A 24,254-nucleotide genomic window follows, 5' to 3' on the forward strand; every position below is an offset into this window, starting at 1 on the left:
TTTAGTTTCATAGAAGAAAGATATCTTGCTAGCTCTACCAAGTCTTAAGAAATGATGTGGAATCATCTAAGCGTGTTGTGTGGTGGAATGACAGTACAATGTATTTGTTCAGAAGTATGTAGCAATGATTATGAAGCTTCGTCAAGTGACGTAGGAATTGTTTCGTTGTTAAATTCAAGTTGAAAGTGAACTTCCTTGGAGCGAAGCCAGACAGTAAGGTTTTTTTTATTGCGTCACTATCATCCAAGGAAAATCGAACTAAGATGTAGCGAATGGAGGAGGGGGCAGGAAGGATAGAGCAGGGGAAATGGAAATGCTCGATAGTGTGCGTCGTTATCGCCATCTGTTGACAGCCAAACGCACTCGGTGAGCCAAGCCCTCGATAGAGCATCGTAGTTCACGAGACCACTTAGAAATAATGCCTTTATGAGCGTAACTAGCGTATTATCGTAGAAGTACATACATTCGCAATATCACGAGAATTGTATTCTTGAGACGACATTTTCTAGAGCGAGGTTTTTCAACGAAACTTTCAATTTGATCCATCTGAGCTATGAGTTATGATTTTTAAGAACATAATTTTTGTAGTATGTACTAGAATAACGGTTGCCAGTTCTCATTCACCAAACCTGGGTGCGCACAGGCAATACTTGAATTTGAAAGAAGAAATCTTTAATTGACTTTCTAGTAGATTTTTTTGATCTGATGGAATTCCAAACGTGTAATGTCACATGGAAATCCGTGGGCACACGAAAGTAATGATGTTCTTGAACTAAATCATTCACGTGTGTGGAATTTAAATAAATGTACTAGAGAATCGGCTACCTCTTATGAAGCTGGAAAACTGGGACTTGTTGGTAGATGTAACTAATGTAAAAATTTATTCAGTATAATATTTGTGAAAAATTTCTTGAAATGCCCTTCTCTGTATACTCTGATGTCTTCATTGCCTCCTAAGCCGAATTTCTATTTTCAACGGGACCGAAGATGCCATTTAGGGTCATGTCACGTCATGACCATCGAAGGGGTCATCTTAAATTCGCTTAAGCGCTCGTTTAAATTAATAAAATGAACGAATTTGGACCATTACCGTTAATCAAAAGTCAGAAGAAAAATGATTAATCCGAAAAATGACTAACATCACTGTAAGTAATGTTTAAAAGTACCCTAGATTCGTTGGGTGGAAGTTATAGACTGTGACGATTGCTACGCTGAATGGTGAAGTTTCTGCAGAGGAGCGTTTATTGCCACTTCAAAGTACAGACTAATTGTTGGTCTAGATGGCTTGCTTATATAGTGGCGGCGAACTCTCTCGAACGCCGCGCCGGAACTTCCTCGAAAATTCTGGATTTTCTCTGAAAAGAGATATCACTACCGATTCTACCGGTACTCTCCACCGTACCAACTCCGTGTTGTGGCGGATAATGCGCCACAACACTATCGTAAAGTGTAACGGAAAATATTTTTGGTGTGTTGCAAAAGTTCTTGTCTTAAATTTTTATAATATGGAAATGTTAATTGATGAGGCTCGACTTTAAATGTTATCATCGAGTGCAATTTTCTCTTTGGCTGCCCTTTATGTGCCGCTTCCGTAACCTAACGCTATTAATGCTAACGCTAATAATGAGTAATTTAACGAGAATATTTTTTACTTGTAGTTCAAGCATTTTTACATTGTGTTTGACACAGTTATGATTTTTTAGTTCCAAACTAGCATTTAACTCCGAAACGTTTTAATATTTGCGTCTAAGTAAATCGTCAGCGACTTACCGAGACCGTGCAAGTACTCGGAGATTGTTCTCTTGGCTATAAAGAGCAATCTCCTTGAGTAAATTCTTTGATGCTAGATCTATATAGTATAATGCCCTGAGCGTTGGACCAGAACACCAACAATAAGTAGGTGTTTTAAGTGTCGATCAGTGTGAAATTTTCTCCTCAGGTAAAGTTTCATTGCATTTACAATTGAATTTTATTTTTATTCTTCATTATTACTTGTTGACATCGCATTCGGTAGATTAAAATATTGAAACTTAGCATCATCGAAAAATCCTAATCGGCCAAATCTTTTTTGCAGTCTTCTCGTTGTCGTTAGCGTTTCAACTCTAACTCGAACTTATAGGAGATATACAAATAAGTGGATTGCCATGAGTCATCCCATTGTGTGCTCCATTAATAACTCAATCAAGTGGTTTTGGCACCTAAGAAGATGGTCCATAAGAAGGGCTTATTGAAACATTAGTATGCTTCTGCGCTTATTGGTTTCAATGGTAATAGCTTGAAAAAATTCCACTCTGAAAATAAGCTGAGTGTAAAAGATTAAGAAATAAAACTGATACTCGAGGATTTCATTTGCATAATAAAAGATATCTTACAAAATCCAATTAAAATATTTGAAATGATGTGGAAACATTGAAGCGTGCTGTATGGTGTAATGAATAAGGTTTTTTTGTGGAACTTGCCAAGTCTCTTTCATTTACGATGGAACGATTCCACCATATCTCACCTGAGGCAACCTGTTCCGATGGTATTTTCGGTTAGAACTACTCTTCCGTTGTCATTTAAGCCAGTGTTATGTGAGCTCGTCGTGTGCCCGTAATTTATTGGGAAGCGAACACAGCGCCATTTAAAGCTGGAAAGTTCCTTTTCAGGGTGTGTAGAAATTGGTTTAGGCATATCCTTGAAGCATGTATGCGTTATTGTAGCTTTTTCCGTGCCATAATATTTATCGTGTGATTGCGCATCATTAATCAGTTTTTTGCCTGTTAAAAATATTACTGTAATTTTTATTGGTTTCGTGTGGCTGCGGTGGGTGTTAAGGGCGTGCGATTTCAAATGAAATTTTTGCTCAGATCTTGACTTGGCATTGATGTTGAATTTTCTTTATTGAGATACATTTTTATGCGAAGAATGTGCTCATAAGTGCATTTCATTTTCTGACAACATACGTCATTCATTGGGCACTTCGTGAGAGAGTGTCACCGAGAGTCCATGGATAATTATTTTGCCCGATACCTGCACTGAAATACCTGCACCCGGGCCACCACTGAAATTGTCCATGAAATTGTTTTTTTCTATGGTAACTACTGAGCAGCGATGGGTAGTACCATGTAAATGTTATATGGCTCTTATAATTACACTGTAAAATGAATAAAAGTTAATCCTTTAATAAGGTAACACTGGAAAATAAGAATTACTTTTTATTTGCTCCAGTGGCTAAAAATTTCAATTGTTTGCACATTTTTGTTTATATTATTTTTTAATTTTTGTAGGCGGTTTATCGGCGCCCATATGGGTTGTATTATGAATGTATAAAAATGTTCCATGTATTTTTGCATCAATTACATTAGTCCACTTGATCGTCCGAAGTACTCGTGACACTAAAGAATCATGTACTTCGAATTTGATTAAATCCCTAGTATCTTTTTCTGTAATTCGAAGCCCCTGTGAGACTTACAGATAAGACTCACAGATTCCTCCCATAATTCCCTCTTTCATATTTTGAATAGCCTGGATAAGCCATTTACGGCTTATGAAAATGTTTTTCCTAGTGAAAAAAAAACGTTCCCGACGCGTCTTGTCAAGATGTAGAATTACACTTAAGGATGATCAAACTATTACCCGTAATTTTCTGATGAGGGCAAACTTCGAAGACAAGTGAACACACAGAACGAAAAATTATGATCTCAGATGAGATATATATGGAACAAATGATGGAGGATGTGAAGGAACGTAAGTTAATTTGTGCAGATTTGAGGGTTGGAGAAATCAGTTGGTTGCTGAGACAAACTGTTCCTTCCAAAATAGTTGAAACATGATGGCGATCGATTACTAGGACGAGTTCTGAAGTAGAATACCTTAGAAAAATGCATTTTAGAATATTTACTTATTACAAATAAAATGTAAAGAAATGCAATCGTTAAGAATAATTCGTAGTATTTATTTCGTTTAGAGGACGAGGGACAGATGTGGAGCGAGTTCTTAGCGGGAATGGTTTTAGAGGGATGAAAGTTTGGCTTTAGGGGAATGGAAAGGAAGAGAAATGGGTTTATGGATGTATTGAATATCCTAGGCCTTATTGTAAATAGATAGGTGAAGGTGAATTTTAGGAGGAATAAGAGCCGGGTTGAGACGTAAAATGCCCTATGTAAATCTACCTTAACGAGTAGGATTCCTAAAAAGAGTATCATATCGGTGTAAGTCCGACTTCAGCAATTTATTGAAATAAATACTCGCAATTTTCCGCGATTATAAAATTTGTTACGACCTAGGTTTCGATGTTACTACATCATCTTAACCTTGAAAATGATTTAGTAACTTCGAACTCTAGTTCGTAATAAATTTTACAATAGTGGACTATTGCAGGTATTCATTTTACTATGGAAAAAATCCACTCTCATCACGCGTGAATCTTCGGATTTTATTCAGCAATGTACGCGCGTTCTCATCCGGTTCCCGCGTATTGATTCGCAACGATTACACCTTATTCGGTGGACTCCTCAAATAATTTGGCTCGATTTCGGTAATAGCTTAAGTGACCACAAACCCGGGTTCCATAGTAGTCATGGAGCTTACGTGCAAACTTAGACTTTGTGTTCGTAATTGGAATCGTGATTGGACTCGTATTTATTGCCGGAGGTTTATTTCAGTGTTACCCATGGTGTGCCTTCGATTCGGCTTGATCCAAAGTCGGATAGTTCACGAACAACTTCGGAGATTGAATAGCGTCATGGTGTTGAAGTCAATAAAAGCTTCAGTCAGTGAGACTTGATGCGTTCTACTATTAAGCCACCGTTGAGATACCCAAATTCAGAAAATATCGTTGCGAGACCTCTAACCTAGTGATAGAAAAAATTTTGTCGCTATCGATTTTTCGAACATTCGATTTTGAATGGAAATGAAAACCTCGACTTTTCAACAAAAATCTAAATTGGAACCAAAAGATCGATTAATAGAAAAAATCAACTGTTCACGAAATTTTTTTTACGCAAACATGTTTATTATTCATTCGAGAAACACTCAAAATACGCGTTTGAGTAATGGAAATATCTACTTAGAAGACGTGCTTGAATTATTATTTGTAAAAATTAACAAATGCACGCACATTCAGTTGTTGGCATCACCGCTTGGAACCGTTCCGCTTCACTAAATTTTTTAAAAAAGATCAAGTGATCGAGAAGCTTTATTGATAATCGAGAGTGTGCATTTTTCAATTTTACCAACCTTAGAGAGAAGTCTTTCACATGGGACGGATGACGTTATCATAGGCCGATAGGGACGCTGCTGAGGTCAATCGAAATGATCAAGATCGAAGTTGGAAAATCGATTTTGAAACTCGAAGATCATGGCTCGATCTGTGACTATTAAAACCATTTTAGATTTTAATTGAAATCGATTTTTCTATCACTATTCCTAATTTGTTTCCTATCGGAATCTCTCTTCAAGCAATAATGAGAATGCCTTTCCCCTTCTTTTGTGACGTTTTTTTGTGTACAATTTTCCCATATGGATTCCGATCTTAGTTCGTGAATAAGCTCTAGTTTAAGTGATTTTTTTTCCTTTTGTGTTTATAATTAATGATGGCGTTTCACTTCTTTCATTGCAGAGTGAAGATGACGGTGTGTGGCGGTGCAGTGGTGGTGCAGCGGTGCAGCGGCGGCGGCGCTGGGTGCGTCTATCTCTTGTCCGGTGGGTGCGGACCGCTCCCTCAGCCCGGTCCCTCCTCCGCCTGTTCTTCGTAGCGGCGGCCTCGTCGCACGCACAGGGCACGCAGTGCACGGCGCGAGTGAGTGCTGCTGTTTGGTGCACGTGAGGCTCGTCCCTACGTCCCAAACTGGTGAGTGTCCTCATCAACGGCCTTCTCTCGTATTCAATTGTTCGGCGAGTTTACTTATGGCATGGTGAGAGTCAGTGGCGTAACTAAGGGCGGGGGGACGAGGGCAATTTGATGGTGCTAATGTCTTACTAATGTTTTCTAGGGATGTGCGAGCAGTACTTTTTGATCTCGAGTCGAGTTGAAAACTACTCGCGAGTATCGAGTCGAGTACGGTAAATCCTGAACTAGACAATGTTTGTACCCACGTGATATTCTTATTTTTACCGATCCCCTTGTGAATTTTGTATTCTATATGCTTACCTTGATCTAAAAATTGTGTCAAAATTAGGAAATGAATTAAGATTAATGTTTCTTAAACAGTTCCATAAGCACAATTGAAATTAATAAACCTCTAGTAATATGTCGTCAATTTAATTAATAATTTGTCCAAACTGCTCAGACGAGCCCTCAGTAAAGGAATTTGCTCAATTGTAATAAAGATTATATACGTAAATGAATCATGTAATGTTTGATCCTTTCAAATTCTCATGAAGAGAAACTAATGGTTCAATATGCTAAGGCAGCAGGTTTCGACATCTCCATGTTACAGTACATATAACTGCCTGCAGAAATTGTCTTTTGCAACGCACTTGTGTGGCTGGACAAGTACTTTCTTGCCGATGTTGCAAGATTTGGGAATCTTGAGAATTTTTATTTAAAGTTACATCAACGAGTTTTATGGATCTTGATTCATCAGGGAATTTAAGTGAAGGAAGCGAACGAAATATAGAACTTAGCTTTAGTTTGTTTGACCGAAAACATTTACGCAGTTTTCAAAAAGGCTAAAATATGCCACATATGACGTCAAATCCGGGAAAAACCGGCATTGTCCGCTAAAACCTTCAAGCTGTGTAGAAATCCTAACAATTTTAACGTACCTAGTCTCTCAGCATTTGAGTAAAGAAAATATGGTAGGGTATAAAAGTATCGCCTAAGAAAGTATGCGCTATGCAGCGGTCCACTGCGATTACGCCGCCAAGTCAGAAGACGGTCGGCCGCCAGGGCTGACGGAAAGGTATTCGGCACCCACGTCAACTACTATAGTGGTTGACTTCCTCGTATACGAAAGCTGAAACTCCTAGGCTAAGGCATTAGGACGACTTATCGACTTTAAAATTAGTATCACTACATGATTGCCATGATGGCGCCTTCTGTCGGCTGATTTCTGGACCTACTGGCTTCGACAGCTCTGTAACCGATACTACTCGACTCGACATTCGTAATACTAATCGAAGCACTCGAGTCGAGTACCAAGTACTCAACTTGACTCGAATTTTCGCGTACTCGCACATCCCAAATGTTTTCCCTTTTGTGATGATATCCCGCGGAATGAAGAAACCCAAACCCAAATTTTAAGTGCCTAATGATGTGAAATATATTTCCAGGCGTGTAATTTTTCGAAAGTTTCCTCGGACCCCCCCTAGCCTGGGGGGGTTGTCCCCCCAGCTCATATCTACCCTCCCTCCCTCCCCCAAACCATATTCCTAGTTACGTCACTGGGTGGAGTTATAGGGGGTCAGAGACTGGCCCCCTCAAATTAAATGGTAATTTTACCGAAAAAAAGTACCAAAATTTTTCACGTACAATGAAAGCAAGAACACCAAAAGTTTTGATAAATTTTTGTCTTAGATGTATATCAAGTATTCAGGCTTCACTTGGTGGAACTATATATCTATGTTGCGAAATAAATCACTTTGTAATGTTCCACAAAATTTTATTATTCCGTCCCTGGTTTTCAATTATTATGTAAGTCTTTTAAGATAAAGAGTAAATCCTCGTTCTGAATATCTCGAATTGGCTTAACTTGGCGAAACCTTAGTGCAGAGAAGTTGAAAATAGCATTTCCATTTCAACTAAAAAATTGACCAATGGCCGGTGTACCTCGACTACCAGAAAAGGTGCATTTCTATTCATTGATAATGATACTACAGTAGTTGAAACACAGGGCCGGAATTTTAAAGCTTTATGGAACATTACAAAGTGATTTATTTCGTACTTTAGTCTTAGATAGTACTTAAAATGCTTTTTTCCCCGGCAGGATTGCTGCTCCCCCCAATTAAACTATAAACTTGGCCCATGCTTTGTGGATCCTCAATTCATACTATATCAATACATGGCTTAAAGTATGTATTGATGCTTTGTGCACAACTTCATTTGGTAAACCTCCACTTGTTTCGGGGGATGTGGGGGCTAGGGGAGCCTGGCATCCCCAACTAAAATGGTAATTCGTCAGAAAAAAGTACGTAAATTGTACATTCAAGTACAACGAAAACAATAACATTAAAATTTTTTAGTAAATTTTAGTCTTAGAGTGTACTTAAAATGCTGTTTTCAGAGGCTTAATCAAGCAGGAACACTCATGGGGCATGGAATATCTCCCGTTTCACTGGGAGGGGAGGGGGGTGTTCCATAGTTCGTAAACCCCCGGCAGGATTTCTGGCTCCTCCAACATAAAACTTCGCCAATGCTTTGTGGATCTTCAATGCATAATAAATCAATACTTAGATTAAAATTATGTTCTTATTATTACTTTGTGCGCATCTTTATTTGGTAAACCTCAACTTGTTTCAGCACTCACTTCTTATTACACTCACCTGTCATTCTCAATAGGAAATACTACTCTTTCCTTATGACTGGTGGAGAAGAGAGGAAAGAGGGTTGTAATGTAAGGAAATGGCCAAGGTATGGAGGTCAAAGGTGGGTCTAACAGCCGTCGGGACTGAATAAATATTTTTTTGGGAAAGGGGAAGGGTAATGGGTAGGAAGGAGAATGGTGTGATGGTATCAAGGCATTTAACAGATCAGCTTGGCATATGTCATAATTTCAAAATTTTCTACCTACTTCCTCGAGAGAACAACACGTGAATGATGAAACCGATTGAGATTTACCGAATTAAGTTGTTTGGAATTGGCAAAGATTCAACAATTTAATCTCGCCATGTCCTTACGGCCGTTTTATACGGGGCACGAATTTGCACATTTTAATGCGGCATATTTTTCTTATAAGGGCGCGTATTCATTCAAAATTAGGGTAGGAGCTGTTTTGCCTCCTTACGCTCATGCATTTGCACGTACTTTCAAATAATTCACGCCTTTACCCGATGCAGTTTTTAAATGCGCGTCCATGAGTGCATCATATTAGGCAATTAGGCCTCTTATTACTCGGTCTTTTAATATAATGAGTTAAGCCTCGCTCAGAATAGCTCGGCTTGGCTTAACTTGGCGAAGCATAAATGTAGAGAAGTGGAACCTATTCCTGGAATAAGAGTGGAAAGATGGAGCTGTGTGAACTTCCTACTGATTAGGTTACTAGTAGGCATAGGCGTTCATTGCGGCAATAATCTTTTGGCAAACGGTAACGAGTATATGTGAAGTATCAACCCCAATAATGTAACTCGTTTCACCGACCTTTAAAATTTCTTGTCATTTAGATGCCTATTATGATTTCAAAAATAGTAACCAGCTACAAACACTAATAAATTATTGTTACTTTTTATGACACTTTAGTAAATCGTCTTAAAGTTCCATTCGCAAGGCTCAATTTATCTACCAGTGGCAATTTAAGTTGTAATTTTTGCACGAAATATTTCGTATTAAGATGATAAAAGCGTTTTGGCTTTGATGCAGTTGCATCGTTCTAACGAATATTTAGTTAATTACTAAGCATTTTGTTAATTATTAATTATCTGTCAATTATAATCACATTTTTAACCATTCACCAAATTGCCTTGAAGTCCGCATTTTCACCCTCATTGTTTTCTTTTTACGCCACTCATTATGTGGAGTGTGGTTCTACTTTTGGGATGGTTTTCAGTTGTATGAAAATAATTATAATAGGTTATTGTTCTAATTTCTATGTATCGTTCGTTATGTATCGTATGCTTTAATTTTATTTATCGTTATTTTAATGATGTTTTCGTCCCATGCTCGCTTTCTATGCTGTTGAATTGTTTCGTGAATGTAATTTCGGTACTGCGTGGATGAACTGTCGAAAAATCCCCATTTTCATCAATTTTAGTTAATAACTCTGTCGCAACAAAGAATCGTATTTACCTACTTGGTTCATTTTAGTGGATTTTTTAAAATAATTCAGTGTTTATCTAACTTATGCTGTGGATTTTAGGCATGATTTTATGAATAAAAGTTTGCTCTTTTCATTTAACAATCAATTTAATCAAATTATCTACTTTTTTCACCGAATTCCGACCGTCAACAATCAAAAAGATAGGTTATGCCTTAACTCCTTCGCCCTTACATTTTTTTCTGCTCTCAATGGAATGTTAATGTACGAAACAAGCAAACGAAGAATTTGATTTTCTAGTTAAGAGTCTTGAACCTACAGTTAATACTCCGTGTCATCATTGATCATTCGTTTGGAGCAATCATCTCGGTGGTGGCCAAATTTATCTCTGTCGTCTTCTATGACGGGTGCCAACGGTACAGAGGGATCGGCCTTCCCGGTATTGTCAGGTTCTTGAGAAAATGTGAAATAGGTGCAAAAATTGTGACCTCCCAGTCGCGTCTTTATCTCGCTCGTGAGAATATTGTCCTCGGGTAGTGCAGTGATCAACATCTTACTGCTCAATAAATCAGTCAGTCGTGGGTTTTAGGTTCAAAAAAAATTAATAACCTACACAACAAACTGACTCATATACCGAATGATTCACTCATTGATGCAGATCCCGGAAATTTATTATGGGGCTAAAGGGATGATTTTTTATGGGAGGTGTAAGATTGCCTGATGAATCAGGGAAAAATGGAAAATCTCGGCATTTTGACTATCATTGGAGTGTTGGTTGGATTTATTTTGGATTAGGTTGAATTATACCTGAGGAAAATTTATCTACGTGCCGAAGGAAGATTTTTTTACTAACTTGAACATGAAGTTATTGTGTTACGTACTTAAAATGACGCCAAAAATGTTATACTTAATTAATTCAATTGAATTGTTTTACTCTTTCAAATCGGTCTTACTCTTACTTAGGCCAACTCTGAGACTTTTGAACTGTACGTATCAATTTTTTTAGCTTATCCTATTTTGTGCAGTTTCTTATTATCGAGCCTTGAAGTGGGTGTTTAAGCCTAATATACATAGCCTTTTATTGACTCACAAATTTTGACGAGGGTTGAATATATGCGAACGACAACAGAAGTGAAAAAAAATATTCAACTTTCGCCTCACGTATTTTTACGCCCTACCTATCAGTGTATCCCCGACGCAATACCTAATGCTATTTACCTTCGACCAACCATTTAATCCCAAAATGTGTTGTAAACCTAGTAAAAATTGGCTATCTCTTTCACTGATAGGTGTCCTAACGCCTGTTAATGAAAGATCGAGAAGCTAGTGTAGGTTACTTTCCATGGAAAATTACCCCAGAGTCAGTTACGTAGCTACCGCTACAGTAACGGCTTGCTCTTAATCCTATTTTAAGTTACCACGTAAAACCCGCATTACATGATTTTGTAAAATTGCCTTGGCCATCTATCTTGGCCAGCTACTGGGATGAACTTTTCATGGAAGATTTCAAATTGGATAATAATTAAAAATCGAAAGTAGCGGAAGTCCGCCTAATGTTGTAGTTTAGTTAGGATTTCTTTTATTGACTGAATTTTTTGTGCGAAATAAAAATAACTGTGGTGAGAAACTTTATGTGCTCGTTAGAAGACTAGCTCGGCCACTACTGCGACTAAAATGACACGGCATCTTCAAAAATTAAAATTTAAGTCATGTGATTCGCCCTTGTCTGACGATGCACGAGCAATCAGTAGTCTCTAATTGGTGTGGGTGTCTCTGAATCGGCTTCCCACATTTGATAGGCATCGGTTTAAAAATATTTGTGAAATTTAGGGAAAATATTTCATGCTGTTGGGAAAAAATGGATGAGGGAAAGGGTCGATCACTTTATTTGCGGATGAAATTTAGTTAACTCGATTTTCTATTCCAAGAAATCTTATGTTTATTTTCAATTTTACTTTGTTTTATGATTTATTGGCTTGGTATACTTAGCGGTGCTATCTTTTATAAAATTTCATTTAAATTTGACTCGTTTCTCTTAATTCCTTACAACCTCTGAAAAAATATCAGAGTAAATGCCAGTTGTTGCTCGGGAATTTCTATTCCAGGTGGTCGTGCATGAAACGTTCGTCATATTTCCGTCTCGTAACATAGGACTCATCAAGTTATGAAGCAATGAACGTTCGGGGTTATACCATACCGGTATCATTCTTAATCGATTTAAGCAGAGTCCCCTCTCCCCCAGAGTCTCGTAGCGACAGTAGAAACCTATAGTCTACCACGCAGGCTTTTTACTGAGGGATGTGTTTTTATTTTTGCTGGTTTTCGGTTGTAGAAAAATGATAAACATCAATGTAGTTATGCAATTAATTGCTGGGTAAAAAATTGTCGATGGTCATGAAAACTCCAGAGCTACTAGCATGATAAGTTGTTTTTGGGAAATGTCCGGAGTGATGTTGTAATGATGAAGGATTTGGTGCTTTTCCGGCGAATGCTGTCGATAAAAGTCTTCACGGGAAATCAGCCGGGTAAGGATGGACATTGCTCCCTATAATAACGTTTCAATGGCCTTCTCTGCCATCGTCTTCAGGGCGAATGATGGACCTGGTTATTGCCGGGCTTATGTACAACGTTGGGGAGGTCAAGTCGTCTGTGATTGGTCAGTTTTTTAGGTTTCTTTCCTCCTCTCAGCTTACTCATTATTTTTATCATGGGGTTCCACGATTTGCTGAGGTTGAAACCCGCGTCCCTATTCATTTTTATCCAAGAAGTGATATGTTTATTTTGACGTAGATCGATTGTATGTAATAAGAAAATATTGCATCATTCCATAATTACGTACGATAGTTCTTCCTTCGGTGCATTGAAAATGCGGAAGGGAATGAAGTGATTTGGCACAGCTTCCAAAACAGTTGAACGCCTACATCCGATTCGGTAAAATGGGTTCCTCGTCTTCCTTTCCGACGCTACTTTTGTCTTTTCGGTGCACTAACGTACGTCAACGTTGATTAATTATACCTTACGCCACGGACTTGAATCTGACGTAGAACTAATTTTAGCTCTTTGGAGGTAATATTTTCCCGGTAGTTGCTGCCTTCGTTCACTGTCAGTGCTACTACTGCTATTTCCTATCCTTTACTTGTCTCGACCCACAAATTATGGCTCTTATTCTAGGAATACGAAAACAAGATAAGTCAATGACGCGAGAATTGGCTCCTTCAATGTGAAGGAGGTAAAATCAAATTTCTCCCGCCATGAGAGTACCTTACCTAACATTCGGTCACAGCTCAACTTTTAGGCAATAACCGTTCTTCTGTGTCCTCTATTTAACTAGGAATATTTTCTTTTGGCAGTTTTCCATAATTAATTTTAATTATTAAAATTTTTCGTGTGAGGCTTGATTATAGATTGGAGGTTGAGTGCTTTTCCAACGACCAAATTGCTGACGGCTCACCGATGGAGTTGAAGAAAAATCCCGGTATGCTGAAAAAGCACATATCTAATGCTAATGGGAAAACAATACATGTTGTTACAGTTTTAAGTAGAATAGGTAATTAGAAATATGCCAGTAAAATAAGGTTTGTCGCGACAGACCTGCAGGGCAGTGAGATTTCTAATAACATTAAAGAGAGCTCTGGGCTGGGAAATATCTTGTGACATTCCAGTAAAACTTGATGAATTTATTTTTCTGGTTGCCAACTGATAGAGGTGGCCAGTGGTATCTCTGTAACTTTTAGCGGACTAGAAAAGCGAGATTGCTGGGAATTTTTGGGAACTTTTATGTTCAATAACAATACGACGAATATCTCAGGAAGTTATATTTTTTTTATTTTGACGTTTTATGTTTATTTTCCTTCGATTGTGCCAGTTTAGAAAAAGCCCTTAATTTAATCATTCAGAAACCGTGCCAAAATACATGAATAGTTAACAAATATTTTCAATGTTTACTCTGGAAAGAAGTTATATGTGGAAAACCTAGAAATTTTAGAGAATTTCAAATTCTCTCCTGCTGTACACCCTGATAATGATTTTGTGACCTCCTTCCACGTTCTTAAGGTCGTAGCCAGAATAATTTTTCGGGAGGATCATTTGGAGAAGTGTTAGTTTTCGGGATGGAGGTTTTTGTGGAGGGGTCCCACCAGAGACCATCTCCCAGACATTCAAGGGGTTTAAACTCCTACACCCACCCACTTACTATGGCCTTGCCTGTTCTTCTTACGGGGAGCCACTCTTCTGCAATATCTTGAAAGTCATAGAGTTTTTTTGTCCTTGGAAAGTGGGAAAATTGTGACTAATAATTATCTAACTTCAATATTTTAGCTTTTTATTCCAAGCATATGAAAAAGACAAAAAATATCTGGAGATACCACATGAGCGGTAAAAAAGAAATTGTAACTATTCATTAACCCCTCAGACTTCTATGTATATATATCTAACTTCAATGTTTTAACTTTCTATTCCGAAAATGTTATTCAGGTGGTTCTCTATAATTTAATAATCTTATTTTTATCTCGTATATCCATGAATATTTGGTGAAATAAGCTCTATTAAATAGTCAGCGAAACAGTGAAAGTGGCCTGTTAAATTTTTTAAAGTTAGGGAATTTATGCTTAGTATTTTAGTGGGTACCCGGTTTTATACTTCGGTTGTAATGATACATCTAGGCCGGTTTCAAATGTGGGAGTAATTCATCCAGCATAGGATGAGACGTTCAATAAAATCTCTGGCTGAAACGTAAAGAAGCGTGGCAGTTCCTGGGGAATGTTCAATATTTAAGAACTTGATAGTGTTGATTACTAGTTACTAGCTGTAGTGGCGTTGGCTCGGGAGGGAGAAGGCTAAGATAGGGAAATACGACCCCACGTGTGAAGCGTCAATTAAAAAAGCCGCCTCCTGTTGCCACGAAATGGCTCAAGGTGGCGTCGGGTGGCAATAGGGTCGGGCTGTCTCCGCTGCAGCGGGGCCAAAGAATTGCAGCCTCGGGGACTGATCTGCCCAAAAGTGCGCACAAAGATGTATGGCGGCGCGTGCCGCCATCTTGCCGTGACGAAAGAGGAGGGGGCGACGTGTTTATAGCCGTTGTGCAAGGGCTCGCGCGGTTGGTAAATGAGGGTTGCGAAGCCAATTATCCTCTTAGTGTGTGGTAGGATCAGCGGCGTCGCGCGTCACACACCATTCGATTGCACAGTTAGCAGCAATCGCTGCTCTTTTGTTTTCGGTACGGTCATTCGATGGTTCTTCAAAGCTTCTACTCCGATTGAGTTTCTCCCGCTGTCGTGAAAAGTATCACCATTCGGGGGTACCGGAGGTAGCGGCAGTGATCAGGTCTCAGCGAGACTTCTATCATATTCATTTTTCCATTCTTGTTGGCCCGCGTAACTCTACAATCATAGGTGTTGCCTTTTCGTTGATTATCCGGGGACCGGACCAACAGAACTCTTCATAAGCCCTTACCCTGTGGAGTTTAAAACCTGCTAAGTCGGAGCACACGATTCAAAACAAATCACCTGCTTATCTTGAAATTCTATCCAGGGCGAGGTATTTGTTGTTTATGATTGTGTGAAGAGCTCACTTGATTTATTTGTCAGCTGTAACCGCTCAACAGTGTGTATCATTCTCCTCTCCCTAGAAAACTGGTTCAATGTGGGATGGTAGTTTGCTGACTGAATGTTGCCTGTTCAGTGAAGTTGTCTTTTTGGTTTCCTATGTCGCCAATTGCACGGCTGCTGCAAACGGATCAATGCGTTGGTACCATTAGGAAGAAAAATATTGACGTCAAAACGTCGATGAAAATGTTTTTGCAAGAGACTGAAGACTTGACTTCCACTTACCCTTAGTGGCTAATCCTATAAATCATAACATCTTATCCTCCAGTCAAAATACTTGCGTGATATTAGTTTTTTTGAACCGTTTGTGTTTCAAAATGTCGAAGCCTTACTGATTAGTTCACCTTTAGATTTATCAATGAATAGCTCTTCTCATTGAATGGTCCTCCGGTAACTGAAAACTGGTTTCGCTAGAGCTATCACGGCGCCCGTGAATGATTTGTTTTTACGAAATAACTGCGGGCCGGCTTGCGGTGACTCGTTAAGTTAAAAAAGTTATCAGGGATGAATCATTGCGACTTCACGCTTCTGAGATGGTGTCTCCTTTTCCCATCCTTCCCCCTTTTACCCGTCTTCCTCCTCCTATCGTGGTTTATCCTGTAGAAAAGGAATGTAAGTCCGAAAAAAATTGGCTGGCGGCCTTCGGAGAAATTCCTCTTGGGGCGTTTATGTGTAGCCCGTTTCCTCTAATTAGAGCTACTAGTCGTGAAAAGTGGTCAACGCGGTGCACGGCGACAGAGAATGAATGGATGGTGCTGGGGACCTTGCGCGTGAACGCGTTTCTCTCTATCCATATCCACCTGTCGTCATCTCCGCCCTCTCCGTGATAATTAATCCTGTGGTGATGCGGCCTGCCTCCACCGTCGGGTGGCACTGGCGTCTCAGGGCGAACGCAATAATTCCTTCAAGACGTCCGTCGACAGCGCTAGCGGGAGGCGGGCAATCCTTGAATGGTGGCAATAAAAAAATGAGGCAGTAAAGAAATTATCGAGGGTTTTCCACGCGCTCTAACTCATGCCAAAGGACACTTTTACGGCGAAATTGCCGACTGCACTCTACGCGTATTCAATAGGCCCTGGTCCAGTGAAAGCGGGCCTCTCAGCGGGCGAGAGTACACACGTTAAGATCCTTATCGTCTTTGCGATATATTATAAAGCTATTCACGTAATGACTAAGCTAAAAAGAGGGTTATATTTTTCGTGCGACGCGAAAAAATATACCCTGGCAATCTTTGAGTAAATATCAGTCGAAACGCTGAAAGTAGCTGCTCAGTAATCGAAATCTGAGGCAAGATTTGTTACCACATGCATTATAATTAATCCTGTAACTATTATTGCTACTCCCTTGGCACTTGAACCCGTAAGGATGCTTTGAATAGGTGAATTCAAATTCAAAGGCCAAGTAGGTGAATTCAAATTCAGTATCGTTCATTCAGGGTAGAGGACCTGTTTGCTTTCTCCATTGGCTTCCAGACACCGCTAGGGCTATCATCATTGGTGGACCATGGCTTCATTCATGATTTTAACTAGGAAACCTCGGAATGGAACCAAAGGATCTACCCTCTAGGCCTTCTCAATTCTACCAGTACCGTATAGAAACTGAAAATTTTAAATTAAACCATTAAAAACGACTTCATTTTGAAGCCTGATATGTCTTATTCAACGTTTAGTCTTCAAAATAATTTAATAAAATAAAAGTTTAACTCGAAATGAACTCATTGTTAAAATTCAAACGACTCTATCGACGGAATGGGTTGATCAGCGGTCTTTCCTGCCAATGAAAGGTCGCCTGAATACGACGTTTTTAATCTTGGGCGCATGCGCAGGAGATAGTAAAAATAAAATCATTTATACCCTTGCTTGAAAGGAGTGTGTCCGAAATCCGGATCGCAGAATTCAGTCAAACTTTATGGTGTAGTAGTCCATTGGCTGCTGTCCTTTATCACCCCTATGTGAGGTTATATAATCAAAATTTTAAAGGAAAAAACGATATTAAATATTAATAGGTCAAATTTAGGCCCTTCGGAACGACAATTTCTCATACCTTAGCTCAGGCAGAAAATGATTTAAAGTAGACTAATAAACATAGAAAGAGCAATGAACACTATCAGCCGAAATAAAGGAACTAAAACTAATATAAATGTATGGAGCAAAGGAGAGGAGACTTGGAAAACATTAGTTGGAAGAGTTTTTACCAAGGAAGTCGAATACGTGACGAAGTGAGAAAGAAATAGTCAAGAGAATAGCACATGGGCTTCAGTCTGCAAAAGAAGAATCTTCTTACAGCTGAGAATAAAGCCATTGAGGTAAGGAATTAATTTATCCGATGCTACGTAGCAGCATGTTTATGTATGGGAGCGAGGCTTGGACCTTGACAGCTGTAAGTCAAGAGCGGAAGCATACGAATTGTGGTGCTACCGAGTAATGATGTAGATGAAATGGATCGAACAAGTAAGATATGTTGTAATGGTAAGAAGAGTGGGAGAAAAGAGAAGTCCTCTAAAAACCTCAGGGAGTAGACTGGACAGCCTAGTTGGCCGCATTATGGGGCATGATGGCCTGATGAAAACAATCGTAGGATGACAGGTGGAAGGGAGGAAAAGCAAGTGAAGGCCCCGAGTGAATTACGGATAGGTTATAAAGGATGTTAAAGAGAAAATACGTCGCTATGAAAAGACTATCGGATAGGAGAGCGGAATGGAGAGCTGCGTCAAACCAATCTCAGGATTGTTTCCTTATGATGATGATTTATGCCAATGAATTGTTGCAATGAGTCCAGAACGGCGTATAGGTAAGGGAACAATCAGATGCTACATATGGAGCATGTTTCTCCATATAGTATATCTCTCCATGGGAGCGATACTTTGTTACATCCTTAACTCCTGTTTTTATACTCAGAAAAATTTTATCTTAGCATCATAAAATTTGCTTTTAATAAATTTTTTAACACCTGAAGTTATTGAAAACATCCGTTTGCGTTACCAGGAAGTTACACCCCTCGAATTTATAGCCACTGTTGTGAAGCCTTTCCGTGATTCTTAATTGATCGTCATTTTGAGAATCTTTAGAAGCGGCTTTCTCGTAACGAATATCCACAATTATTTTATTTCGTAAATAACGATAGTTTGCGTCCATCATAGGTGTTAGATAGTTAAAATCACGCTACAAAGTCCAATTAGTCAATAATTTTTTAACGATACCCATTCAAAAGCTTCGCGAAATTAACAAAAAGTGATTACAAGGACATCTTGTAATTAATTACAGATGAAAGTTTCAAGGTTAATAATAGTTGAAAAACCACATTTAACAATGCTAATATTGATATATTCCAATTAATTGCACCCGTTTTAGACGTCAGAACGACTTCTCTGGTAGTTTCCTCCATAACTCCCTCAATGTTTGGTCTCCATCCCGTCTGGAATGTATTTCAATCTTTTTTCGTGAGATTTTAAGTTGTTGATGAAGAATTTGATTTTTTTGCTCTTATACTATTCTCATATCATTTAAATTATCATCCTTCGGACTTAAATGAATGAGAAGGCATCCTATTTACTTGGCAAAGTTTTTTTATCGTATAATTTTTTTCGTGGTTGTTATGGCGGAAGGATTTCAGAGTGGGAAAGCTGGCGAAACCCTTATTTTTTTAATCCATAAAGAAACGTTGTTGACGGAATTAAAACTTGTCTCCATTCATGGCAGCATATCGGATTTTTATTTTAACCATTCTTTCTTCATATTAGTATGGCTACCTCTGTTTTACCGCTCAATCACTTCTGCTGATATTCTACACCGCATTCGGTTGGGCTACCTCTAAGCATTCGTATGGTATAATACACTATTATAAATTCAATTACATGGAAGAATTATGGAGAACGGTATACTAAACACATAATGCATTCATTCCTCGTTACTCTTTTCGTCTCATGGCTATCTAGGCAGCTGCTTTAAACTCTTCTAATTCGAAGGTTGCCACACATCCCTCAGTCCAGCGACTGTTTCAATACAGAACTCGACGTTATCTACCACATCGCCCGTGCCAATAGACACAAAGTGTGAATAAGAAGCTAAACAAAATGAGGAAGAAATTCCCTTCGCATCATACACGAAGCTATGACGAGACTCGGTCGTGAATAATGGTTAAAATTTCCTTTGGTAAGAAAGTTATATTTGTCCTATTGATGTACCAAGAAGAACGATGAAAATTCCTCAAACATGTGAATTACGTTATGCAGTTCAGCGATTTTCCCGAGTACGCGTTAGAGGAAGCATTAGGTAATTTTTTATCTGATATTATACCCAAACACGAAATCATGCACGCAATAGTCCTCCTCAGGTAACAGCGTAAAAGTGAAGCATACTGCGTTCGACGTAGCAGGGCATCGACTAGGAAATCGTATTCCGATAAGCAGACTTTGGACAACTTATAATGCCATTTGCACAAATAAAATTATGAATAAGATCTATCAGACAGAGGAGGAAAGAGAATATGGATGAATAGGGAGAGATGGTCACGTCTTAGAAGTTAATGGTGAAAAAGGTGGTTGAAAATGCGCTGTGAATTGATTTTTGCATGTGCACACGCAGTTAAATTGTGATTACGATCGGACAGAAGGAGAAAGGTATGGTGTAGGTCAAGAACAAGGCTGGGTGGTGGAAAGGCGAATTCAGGCGCACAATTAACCGTGACCTTCTGATGTCGGCTCCGGGTGGACTGTGTTATACGGCGAGTCCTTGATACGGTCAACAAACTGAGTTGAATCTTGTTGCTTCATTTTTTCGCTCTGCTCTGATATACGAACGAAAACCCTGGCAATAATGTAGCTTGCATCACCAATGCACTCTGTGGAACGGCTTCATAGGTGATATTGAGAGGACAATGCAGTTAGAGCGTATGGTGGAGGCTGTTTTCAACTTCGGTCCTGTCCGCTTTGTTGGAATCTCTATTTTATCCTGCCTTTCCCAATTAACCACTCCAACGTCTTGATTATAACTCTGAGGAAGTCGCGGAAAGGATTAGAAGCTTTCGAGACCTGATGCTGGGGACGAGAGAAGACGCTGGATAACAAATATACGGAGAATATTGAGAATAAAGGACTTATTCAAGAGAGGAAATGACGTTGCGAAGCACCATGCGTCAGAAAGAACTCAAGAGGGTTTTCTATGACGTGAAACAGAAACACAGAAATTTCGTTGGAATTTCAACGGAAGAAAGTTAATTGTGGAGAACCAGCACTACCAGCAGATAAGGACCCATGTGAGACCAGTCGGCAAGGAATCTAAGAGGTAGTTCCTTATGAAAGAAAAGGGACTAGTATGGAAAAGGTGAAATGGATGGTTGCACAATACTAATTCTAGGATTGCAACACTATTTATGGCTGTACGAATGGTGTAACTGTGAGAAGTCCTCCCCAATTTGCACATCACACAGCGTCGCTACATCCAAAAGTGAAAGAAATTCCTTAAGATTCTATATCAAGTGTTGAGGCTTCACTTGGTGGAACCACATATCTATAGTGCAAAATAAATCACTTAGTAATGATCCACACAACTTTATTATTCCGACCCTGGGTTTCAACAACTAGAACCTTGATACTGACTATCTAGTAGTTGAGCCCCGGGTTAGAATAATCAAGTTTAGTTGAAAATTTAAAAGTGATATTTCGCACTATACCTAAAGATTCTCCTTGCAGCTGAATGAACGGCAGTAGTACGTCGCACAACGGAGTGCACCGCGGGTGCTTCCCACTCACAACCGTCAGCCAACCTTCTCTCTGGGCGGCTATCCTACACACTGGGTCCCTCGATTCGACTCCACCGCGTCGCTCATTCGATGAATCGAATGAGTTTTGCCACTTCCGCCCCTCTCCCCGCTCAGGGTCCCGATCGTAACAGACGCCTTCCTCTCGTCCTCCATCCTATCTCACCCATCGTAGTGTGGGTGAGAGAGTACACCCAAAGTCCCGATACGGCAATCCCTCCTCCCCCATCCCCCACCGCTTGACGCAAGTCCTCCCTCTCTCCATGGGAATTAGAGGAGCGAATGAGGAAAGGCGGAGGAACAGTCAGTAGTCAGTCCGTAGTTGTCGCTCGCCTCGCTTCCTATCTCTCACTATATCGTCTCTTCAGTGTTTGTGTTTTTGTGATCGCGTGCGGTCCGTCTCGTCTCCTCGCGTAGTGTGCCTTAACTTTTTGACCGCCTCCGATAGAGATGGCGATGATCGAATCCTTCCTCCTTCTCTGCGTCGCCACGGCGTCGTCTGCGTCTACGGCGTCTTCGGCGTCGTTCGCATCGTCGACGTCGGAGGCGCCGGTAATCGGCGGGTGTCTGGACGATGTGGGCTTCCCCGACTGGTGCAGCGGCGTCGTATGGATCATGTGGATTGGCTTCATCTCAGCATTCGCACTGTCTTTCGGCACTGGCGCCAACGATGTGGCCAACGCTTTCGGCACCACGGTTGGCGCCAAGGTGCTCACCCTGCGCCAAGCCTGCATCCTCGCCACCTTCTTCGAGCTGTTCGGCGCTGCGCTCATCGGTAATTTGTCACTTTTTCTCCATTAATAATGCCCTCACAAACTTGATGAAAATAGTCCCGCAGGTGAATATTGGCGTCCGGATCTATTTTTCGTTAAATTTGTGTGGTATGTCTAACGTCCGTTTCAATATGAATGGTGGTGCAATCCATAGTTTCCTCTCTTGCACTTATCCCTACAATTCTTCCTCTTTTGGTGGTTGGTGCAGCTCTTTCCCTCTCCTCTCTTTGCTTCTCTTCGGAGTATTTCCTGTGAATTGGCCTTTTTGCTTCAGTTCGTACTCCTTGAATGCGCCGTGCTGAGGTGGTGCATACCCCGAAGTTGTGCCATGTACCATCGGCAGAGTTGTACCGCTTGTCTTCAAGATTATGCATCCGGTTTGTGCACCTCGAGCGATGCAGGCTCGCTTGTTATGCTAAAGAAGCGGCGTGAACTCCGCCTCGAAGTTATGGAATTCCTTCCGGCGCCCTTCCTCGAAAACAGCAGTCGGGATCTTGGTTTGTCCCGAAGATGGGAGCACGACTCGTGCATCGAAAATTTGTGATTGAATAGAGGTCAGCTGATCCGATGAGCGCTTACATCGGTGCAGATGGAAGGGGACATGCTACGCCGATTTCGTCTCCACCAAGCCGGCCACGTATCCCACGCGACGTCGCTCTGCCAGCAATTTCTGGGCGATATTCTGTGCCAGCGACGCTTCAAATAAAGATTTAATGAGGAGAAAGGGTTTCACACTTCGTTGTTGCTGAATGCCAGTTCCTACGCTGAAGCTGCGCAGTGTGCCAGTGGCGGAGTCTTCCTGTGGATGGGCCTATACAGCATTGTTCCGTTTGTGTCAGGGCTGGGCTATGGCAGTGCATGCGCCAAGCTGTGCCTGTATCATTTGCACAGGGCTGAGCGCTGCGCCGTTAGCCGTTGGCAAATCCTGGGCAAAGTACGATGGTTCGCACTCTCGAAAATGGCTCAATGGACGTGAGAGCTCAATGCCCAATAGAGTCGAAATCTTAAAGCGGCAGCTGAATTGAAGTGTCTGTAAAAGGTCTTCGAAAAGCCCAGTTCGAGAATTTGGCTGGAATATGTCATAGATTTCCAATCCTTGCGGGTTAGAAGTGTCGTGTTGACAGCTATAAGTATTGCCGTTCGCCGATGCGTTCGGACGAGTAACGCACAAACGACGCAGGCTATCCAGTAAACCCTTCCAGTTTTTTTTCAGCGATATCTTCATTTCTGTACCGTGACCAAACCTGGCCAGTTGAGCGAGTTCTTTCGACGATTTTAGTAATGCACAAGCTGACCAAGCGAACCATGTGCCAATTGCGGCCCAACAGCTGTTTCCAATCGATAATGTGGCCGCCTACAAACGACGACCCTCATGACTGTAGGGGAGAGGATGTTTGGCTGGTGAGTTCCGGGGTTGCTTGTTGGCTAGTTGTCAGTGTTTCAGCGAATTACGCTGGTGCTTCTGTGGATTGCCCTACGGTGATCTCCTAAATTAACGAAGATTGCCCTGGAAAAACTGCGCTTAGGATTTGCTCAGCTGTATGAATGCATCCAGCAGCGATGTCAGCGACACAGTGGTCTATATTTGGCCCCATTCGGAGGAAAAGTTTTTCGATTGACATTTTTTCATTTTTTTGGGAAATTATCAGCTGTTGAGGTCAAGTTTCTTTTCTTTTTTTTTTAAAGAACGAGTTATTCAAATATTGACGGGAGATAAGCGAGACGTTTGTCTTGATGTATGCTTTGGCCCGTCGTCCGTATGAATCATGTTTACTTTCCTATCCTTTTGAGTTTTGATTCCTTTTCTTCTTTTTATGTCCTGTTTTTGCGTAATTGTACTTCCTTTGTACGTCCAATTTTTGTTTGAGATTTCGCCACACCTCTTCAATTTTAGACAGACTTCTGAGTATAACCTCCGTGTTTATTTTTCGATGACCCTCGAAGTTCTGTATATTTATACTATTCGTCGTATTCATTGCTGTTTGTGTGATCTCTAGAGTGGTTATGATTTGAATCGCCATTTACGTTTTATTTCGACTCAAACCGAGTCACACTGTTATTCCTAGCAATTGGGTTATCGCTCGCTTTTCCTTAACGTATTCTGGCCTCGGTTCTTAAAATTTGTTACAGGAGTAGTTTGTAGTCAGTTTCACTCAACTACTGGTCACGAACCCTCCATACACGCAACAATGAAGGTGATCCTTGAAACAGACTAACCGAACCGCATT

The 24,254-nt window shown here is 40.3% G+C and overlaps 1 protein-coding gene across 5 annotated transcripts in view; it reads left to right on the forward strand.

Annotated features, from left to right (window-relative positions):
- The window catches only part of LOC124160274 (sodium-dependent phosphate transporter 1), a 154,836-nt gene that overhangs the window by 86,093 nt on the left and 44,489 nt on the right, over window positions 1–24,254 (forward strand). For 3 of the 5 annotated variants that reach the window (XM_046536099.1, XM_046536098.1, XM_046536100.1), the window contains exon 3: window positions 5,603–5,833. Coding sequence is in view for 2 of the 5 variants with exons in the window: in XM_046536097.1 (XP_046392053.1) it covers window positions 21,704–22,028 (325 nt within the window). In the remaining 3 variants the exon portion in view is untranslated. Of the gene's footprint in view, window positions 1–5,602; window positions 5,834–21,570; window positions 22,029–24,254 lie in introns of those variants that run through there. The other 2 variants (XM_046536097.1, XM_046536096.1) reach the window with 2 other exon arrangements.

This window comes from Ischnura elegans, chromosome 6 (assembly GCF_921293095.1).
Source record: "Ischnura elegans chromosome 6, ioIscEleg1.1, whole genome shotgun sequence".
In the NCBI taxonomy this organism is placed as follows: Eukaryota; Metazoa; Arthropoda; class Insecta; order Odonata; family Coenagrionidae; genus Ischnura; species Ischnura elegans.